Source organism: Electrophorus electricus, chromosome 1 (assembly GCF_013358815.1).
Source record: "Electrophorus electricus isolate fEleEle1 chromosome 1, fEleEle1.pri, whole genome shotgun sequence".
Lineage (NCBI taxonomy): Eukaryota > Metazoa > Chordata > Actinopteri > Gymnotiformes > Gymnotidae > Electrophorus > Electrophorus electricus.
The window spans coordinates 27,740,296-27,748,563 of NC_049535.1; the positions used below are offsets into that span (position 1 = coordinate 27,740,296).

Genomic DNA, 8,268 nt, shown 5'->3' on the forward strand with positions numbered 1-8,268 from the left:
TCTGATCTCAATCTGACCAATCTAAGTTTGAGCTAAAGAGCTCCCATTGCCATGTTTAACCTGGTATATTGCCCAGATAATTACTACAACTATGAACAAATGTCATCACTGCCATTGTTCACTCTAAGTTTACCGCAAGAAAATGCTCCAAATATATAAGCTCATTAACTAGAACAAACAAACTATAGGTGTGAAAATATACATATGTAAGCTGTGCCTCTTGGTTTTGCTTATGTCATGGCACATGACTTTAACCCAAAGCAATGCAGAGGCTTCTCTTCAGAGATTTACTGACAGAGACAATCATCTACTACATTACAATGTTACCTTTTTTTGTAGTTTCATTGGTATTGCCCTTTAATTAAAACAACCAAATCATTTGAATGGCTAGAGCACAAAGTGACACTTCCCTCAAGCACATTTAAACTGAACTGTATACAGACATTGAATTAAACAACTTCCTATACTCCATTTTCCAGAAACAATTTTATTAACCACAGCTTTTACCAATATAAACTTTTCAATGTCTGTGTGTGATACTACTAAATGTTACTGATTCTGCTGTCAGGAGTAAACATAGTTACAATGCTAGCTTCTTGCTTAACACCAGAAGGTATCAGATATCTAAATTATATCTAAATATTAATTTTGTGGACCTTTGTGCATGTGACGTACATCATGCCATGGTATCAATGGTTCAAATGTTAATGACTTGACTCTTAACTATAAGATCGGCTCATGGCAATAGTTGGCTTTCTGCCTGCTTAATAAACATTAGCGCTTAATCTTAAACCTCCCAAGAAAAAGTGTCCAGATTGGTCACAAATCATAGCAAAAGGGCATCATTTACCAGCAGAAGTAGATTGTGTCCATTTGTCTGCATACATCTCTCTTCACAATTAAGAACAGGCTTTACAGATCACATACAACTTCAAGAGCTGAGGACACATTTAAAGGTCACATGGAAATTAAGATGACATTTTCCTCAACTCCATATAGGAAACTAATGCAATCCAAAAAGCATACCCTGAAACTTAATTAGTGCATTTTGCCTTCACTTCATACCCTTGATAATTTTAATTATTGATTCAGATATGGGCTTGAAATTTCATGTAGTTTCTTTTTTAAATCATGGGTGTCACGGCACGTCCCCCTCCTCCTAGACTCCTCCCTGTGTGTGTGTGTGTGTGTGTGTGTGTGTGTCTCTATCACCTTGCCCCTACCTTGTTAGTTGGTCATGTGTTACTCCTGTCCTCAAATATGTTCCTTGTTAGTATGTATTTAAAGTATGTGTTAATATTTAAAGCCCTGTTTTACTGTTGTTTTTCATCTGTGTTTGACCCTGTGCGTTGTACTGACACATTGTACTCAGTTTCCAGTCTTACTGTTTGCTACATCAGTTCAGTTTAGTGTGTATTGTTCTTGTTCTTCGTATTTTGTTTTGTTTCATTTTTGTTTTTGTTGATAATAAATAAGCTTTTCATGGAGACTTGCACACCTCAGGAGGGACACTGCCAGTTTGGTTGATGCAAGGCTGGCCTGCCTCAGTATGGACATGGATAGGCTCATCCAAGAGGCAGATGAATCCCAGTCAGACGTTCCTCATAGTGACCCAAAGCCTCCCGCAAGCACCTCCCTCAATAGCCCTAAGTGGGATGGACTCGACTCTCCTCTCCCTTCAAAAAAGAAAAAAGAAGGGAAAGAAGAGGAACAGAACCCGCCCTGACCTTGTCGTTGTAGTGAAGGCCATCTTCCAAAGTGTTTAATTCCGTCCCTGCCTGGAGGAGAAGCCTGTACTCCAAATTGGCTCACTCCATCCCTGCCTGGAGGAAGAGTCTCCTGAGAGGTTAAGGGAGGATCCTGGGGATTCTGGGTCTGATGCTATGGTGGTCGATCTGTCTTCCATGGACCATTATTATGAAAGCAATGCTGAGGGGCAGGAAGACTACTGCAACCCTCAGTCGGATGCGGGATCTGACTGCTCGGTTGCTTCTCATCTGGACAGAGAGAAGCTTTGCTTGGAGTCAGTTTCTGATGTAGAGTTAGAGCGATCTGCAGACTCCTGCATGGAGGTTGAAGCCTCAAATGCACCTGAGTCTGTGAAAGGTGCACGCCGCTCCAGAGCCCGTGCGCTCCTTTGTAAGAGCTCCAAGAAAGTACATGTGTCATCCAGCGCACACTGCTCCATAGTCTGGGCGTCTCCTCACAGGTATGCTTGGAAATTGGAGCTCTCTACAGTGCACAAGCTCATGGCGGGTGGTTCATCTGGCATGCTCCCTCATCATGTGCTCCCTAGCACATCCGCCAGGAATGCAGAGGTGTCATCACTGCCCAAGCGAGCAACAGGCACCCCCTGCTGGACTTGTAGAACTTCACACCAGCCAGCACCAGGAGGGTCGGCTAATGTCCCCTTCTGTCCAGTCACTGGACCCCCGCCTACCCTTCCCTTAGGGCCCGTTAGTCACATTCCTGTTCCTGTTACTGTTACTGTGCCAGTCCCTTTACCTCCCTTTGTGTCTGTTCTCCTTCCTGTTAGTGTGCCTGTCCCTATGTCTGTTATCATCATGGTCCCTGTTGTCCTCCCTTCTGTCCTGTCTGCGCAAGCCCATGTCAGGTCACTCAGTACTCTGACCATGCCATTTGGTGTTGGTCTGAGGGCCGGGGCACAATGGTCTGGCGCGCCTGGAGTTGCACTGTCGGGGGGGGCAGGGGGTTTTTCACGACATGGGCTCCTAGACTCCTCCTAGACTCCTCCCCATGTTCATGTGTGTGTGTTTGTATGTATGTTTCTCTCAACATGCCCCTACCTTTTTAGTTGGTCATGTGACACACCTGTCCCTAATTATGCTCCTTGTTAGTATGTGAATTTAAAACCCTGGTGTTTGACGCCATTGTACGGCATGTACTCACATTCCACACGTTGGTTTAATGTGGCGGGGGGGGAGGTGTACGGGTTTTGGGGGCGGGGGGTTGTTCTTGTTAATAAATAAAAGAGACATGCCTCAGCATCCCACTTCATCGTCATGCCTCGTGACAACAGGTAGACATGTATTAGGTTAACCTAAATTAATAAATGTGTTAGCACCTTTGCTTTTGTATGATGAACAGGATCAGGTTGCTGTGCTTAAACCAGTCTCTCATTTTGCAGTCACTGCTTTCCCTCTAACTGCAGTCAGTGCCTTCCCTTTAGTTCAGACTCTTCAGTGGTATGCTAGTGGGATTTAATCAATCAAAAACATTGCAGTTAAATCCTAATACACATCAATAGAAAAGTATATACAGAGTTATACAGAGGTATAACAAAAATGAAGTAAATTACTTGGAATTTATTCCCACAGGAATTTAAACAGCTCACAAAGAATTAAATTTGTCCTCAGGACTTCAAAATATTCCCTCAGAACTTTATCCGGCTCAGCAGGAATAATATATATCTGGTGCTCACTTGGTGATTATTAGAATTCAGGATTTTATGAGGCAAACAGTCAATCACTTTAGATATTTAATCAGAACAGTTACTCCCAGTCATAATACCTCCATGAATGTTATCCCCCCTCCAGATTTAATCACTCATTAGTGATTTGCATTCTTGTGTGATATAATTAAAGTGCACAGTTTTTGTGTCATTGTAAGCAGCATGTGTTTATTTCATGTAAGTCACAATATGTCTGGAAAGTCTAAGCATTTAGACCCTAATGATCTGGATGCACCCAAACCCCTAAATCACCCTAGGATCCCTTAGCAGGATTGAGTCCTCACTGTCTCTGTCTGTCTGAGCTGGGGGGATTTTGTTTAATTCAGCTGGTTTTGTTTATTACATCCAAAGCCCAAAGAAGAAAAAATCACAATGTGTTCTCTCTTTACAAGCTACCTAATTCAATAGAGCTGGCTTCCTTCTTTTAGTTTCCAAGTATATGTGGCACTCTGACAAGGTTAATTGGTTTTAGAATTCTGAGTCACTCCATGTAGGATGTTTGAGACAAAATCATAAATTTTTAAAGTTTCAGGAACAGAAAAGTTGAACATATGTAGTAAAAGAAATGAAGTTAGAAGAAAAGCTAAAAACTCAAGAATAACTCAAGTTTCAAGAATATTCTGTTGGACAGAGGTTTTTGCTTTCTTCCTCATTCTTCATTTATGGCTCTTTACCTTTTGATTATGTGTAATCATGCTTTCATTTGGTCCCTGCCTTGTTCCATACTTGTTCCCAAAAGAGATGCAAATGTTGATGACTTAGACTGTGTTGTGAATCATTTGGTGCAGTACTTTAATACTGATGTAGTATACTAGGAACCAACTATTCTTTGTGTCTCACCATAGGTGCGTTCAGCCGTTCGGAAGCGCTGGCATCGCTGGCAAGACAAGCACTCCATCCGAGCACGGGTGGCACGTGCCATGTCAATCCCCACCTCCCCCACCCGAGTCAGCTTCCACAGCATCAAACAGTCGTCCGCTGTCTGACTTCAGCTGATCCCGACCCCAGAACTTTACACAGAACTCACCTCCTCCCCTCCACTCCCAGCCTCAACACCAGCTCCTCTCTCTAACTTCAGCTAACCCTCAGCTCCCACAGCAAAGCTAGGGTATGAGGGCCAAACAGGGTATGAGGCCTTTGACTGAAGAACACCCTGAGATGGGGCACCTACCCGAGGTAAAGACTCGCCTTCAAGAGAACAGGGGAGGAGCAAACTGTAAAGAGGTCAGACTCAATCAGCCAATCTGAGGCAGATAACAGGAGGCCAGGCTCTAAGGAAAACACTACAGTGGAGTCTGCCAAGTAGAAAATGATCAAAGTTTAATTGGGTTTCTTCATTTCCCCTGGTCAGCCCTTCCATCTGTGTGATGCCCTCACTGGGACACGGCTTTCCAGGCAGAGCCTTTGGAGTACAAGGGCAGGAGCTCAGAGGAGGAACATGTATAATCTTCCTGAAGGTTTCATATGAAGGTACTTGTCAAACTTGGACAGTTGCTTCCCATCAGTCTGCACATGTGACGATAAATGGTAGGTGATAAATCACCAAGCTTTTGCTGATTTTCCTTTTGGGGGTGAATTTGCTGTTTCTGGAGCACTTCTGAAGCAAGGTGTGTCACAATGGATATGTGTGCAATGGATACACAAACCGTCTTTTGAATACAAAACTACCACAGATCTTTCAAACTACTGCCTTTTAATATTTTGATTGAGTTCACATTTGTAGACAAACAAATGCACCCATCTAATTGAGCCTCGTTGTCAACCTAGGCTCAGAGACTGAGTCAGTCATCAGAGAGATAGGGCATGGAAGTTTACTAAACTTCCAAATTTCTTCATGTCACATCATCTTATGAAGTTCTCAAAGTTCCCAACTTTAAATATTTCAGTTTGGCAACTTTATCTGAGGCAAAAACATGCCAATGCACAAACATTCATATTGTTTATTTAATGTTTAAAAAAGGTGTTTTAGAAACAAGTGTCAGTTAAAGTCAAGTGGACATTCTATATCACCATTGTGTATTTTGGTTACAAACATGCAATCAGTCCTTTCACTTACAGCTGACTTATAATTAAGGTAAACTCATCACATTTTTAACATTATTTTATGTTTTATAATCAAGAAGGGGCCCCTGTTCAGAACATGCAATACAACAATTTAAGTCTTATAAAAGAAGAGACCAGATATATTCTAATCCTATGAATAAAGTATACATATTGTCGTAGTACTAAATGGAGGAAGTGTTTATTTTTTAAACTGTCAAGTTCAGGCCTTCCTGGTGAATGTTGTTTTAAACTAGCTCTAGCCAACTCCTTTCTCCTTCATTCAGGCTGGGAGTAGAACTTCATGTCCTTAGAGAAGTCCCCAGAGACAAGAACAGACTCAAGTTTTAACATCAATGAAATGCTTCCCTGCCTGGTTAGGCAGAGCCACATCTGAAACCAAAAAAAAATTGCTTGCAGAAGCTCATACTAACAAAGGGCTTATCTTATTAAACAAAAATGTGAAGCACCACATTGTGGAGCACCGTAAAAACCTCACACTAACACTCAACTGAACATATTAAATTGTCATCCAGATCACTATTTAGAGCCACTTCTATTATCCAGATTCAAAATCACCTGCGGCCTAGCAGCCTTAGAAACAAGTCATTGTGGATGTGAGGACAACGCTTTTCTAAAAGAATGATGATTAAGAGATGTGAGTGGGTTTTGTCTTAGTGTGAAACCATGCCACTGTGTATAGAAACGAAAACACAGGTTGATATCTGTCACTCACGGTATTTGTGCAGGTAAATGACACAAATGTCAATTACTGTGGACAGGGGCAGTCATGATGTTAATTAAGTACAATGTTTTTGGGTCACCCTCTCCAGTTTTGTTGTTTTTTTCTGTGTTTTTTGAGTGTGTGTGCGTGTGTGTGTGATAAAAATACACCAGACTGGCAATGGCCTCCTGCAGTGAGCTATAACCCTTAAGCATTTTTGTTCTCAACGAGGCTAACTTTTGCAAACACCATTTGAATGTATATGCATTCTCTCACAAAGGCACTCTTCTTCAAACCCTGAATCACAACCCAGCTTTAATATGCTAAAAGAGATTCTTTTTTTCTTTTTTTGCTGTGAATATTTAATCAGTCAAGGCATGTTATTGTGTTATAAATGAACACACTTTAAACAGAGATTGTTAAACAATGCCATTGTGACTCATTTGTGAACTAATAGGTTATTACATTTACAAAAGTAACTAAATCTGGTGCAGCTGAAACCCCAAAGCAGCCTATTATGTTTCCTTCGATGATCCAACATATCTGGTGCCCCTAAGTCTTACTAGAATTAGGCTATGTGCAGGCATTTTCAGAAAAAAATAACGACTAATATTGTGAGTAAAAGCACAGACATTGTCCACAAAGCCAAAAGTTTCACCCCAGAATTATCTTGGCCCATCTATCTCTTTGGCTCCAATTGGCTGGATGAAGCAATGGAGAAACAAAAGAAAAGTATCTTTTCTCAGTGTTGTGGCTGCTGTCCTAGTCAGGTCTGTACCTCACTGTTCCTCAAACATCTGAATGTAAAAGTATGCAGAGCTCACTGCAGAGAAAATCTGCACACTTAAACTTTCTTGAGGAAAAATAGGTTTTGGATTAAGATAGAGGGGAGGGAGTGAATTAAGCGAATTAAGCAAATTAAGCAAGGAGAATCAAGTTTGAATGAGCAGAATCAGCTTAAACTAGCAATATGATGCCAGTTTCCCACTTATATTAAGATGAATAGATGCAGTGGAGCATTTTCTGCATTCTCTGAATCTGATATCCACTAACATCGTCACATCCTGCCACATTACAGCAACCCCAGCAGGGCCATAAAATGGTACACAGAGTTCTTTCAGCACTATTTCAAACTTTTCTAATGCTATTGCTGTGATGCTCTCGGGAAATGCAACCAGACCGCAACTACAAAAACAAGGCCAACCCATTTGTCCCATTAAGTCATATGTCCACACACTTTATTTTTACAGGGCCTTTGACAAATAGCAACTGATTATTATTATTATTATTATTATTATTATTATTATTATTATTATTATTATTATTATTATTTTGGCTACTTTTCATTCTACTTGGAGGCAGATCACATTGAAAATTGAAAAAATTGCAAAATATGTATCCACTGTTAAAAGACATGAAAAACCCCAGCAGTCACGCCATCAGTTCACTTTCGGGATTTACCACTTCCATGCCAGAGTCTAGGTCTGAGAGTACAGAGGCCAGGTTTGGAGGACCAACACAACTGACAGGACATAAAAGCCATAACACACCTCCCCTGTTTTGTCAAGTAAAGTCTGTGACATCTTCCTGCTGACAGCACTATGAGAGCAAGTTCTCATTCAGGCTCACCCTGTTTCAAGAGCAGTCCTGTTCAAATGCTCAGGATACATAGCTGTGCTTCTATCCCCACCTTCCCCAAGCCACCCTCCGTCCTAGCATCAGGGTTAAAGAATAGGTCCACTGTTCTTCAATCCACACGTTATTAAATCTGTAGCTTTTGATCATTTATAATTATGTGCATCACAATATCACTCGTAGCTTTAGTGTTGATAAATGTAACACTCTTCTGCAGTTTCTCACTGGGTACAAATTTAGTCTATTCAGCCTTCAAAATTAAAGAAGGGGAAACATGAAAAAAATATAAAGATAATATATTGAAGAAACAATTCACAACACTTTTCAAGTTTGTCTTTATTTATGCATAAATTTACAATAGCTCAAATCTACTTTGACTTTGCTTTTTTGTGATCAT

General features: G+C 40.9%; 1 protein-coding gene across 1 annotated transcript in view; it reads left to right on the plus strand.

The window, feature by feature from the left end:
• crhr1 (corticotropin releasing hormone receptor 1) overlaps window positions 1–7,742 on the plus strand; it is an 87,368-nt gene extending 79,626 nt beyond the window's left edge. Inside the window, exon 14 of the mRNA XM_027030045.2 lies at window positions 4,318–7,742. Within this exon, the coding sequence (XP_026885846.1) occupies window positions 4,318–4,458 (141 nt within the window). The 3' untranslated portion in view covers window positions 4,459–7,742. The remainder of the gene's footprint in view (window positions 1–4,317) is intronic.
• The last annotated feature ends 526 nt before the right edge of the window (window positions 7,743–8,268 follow it).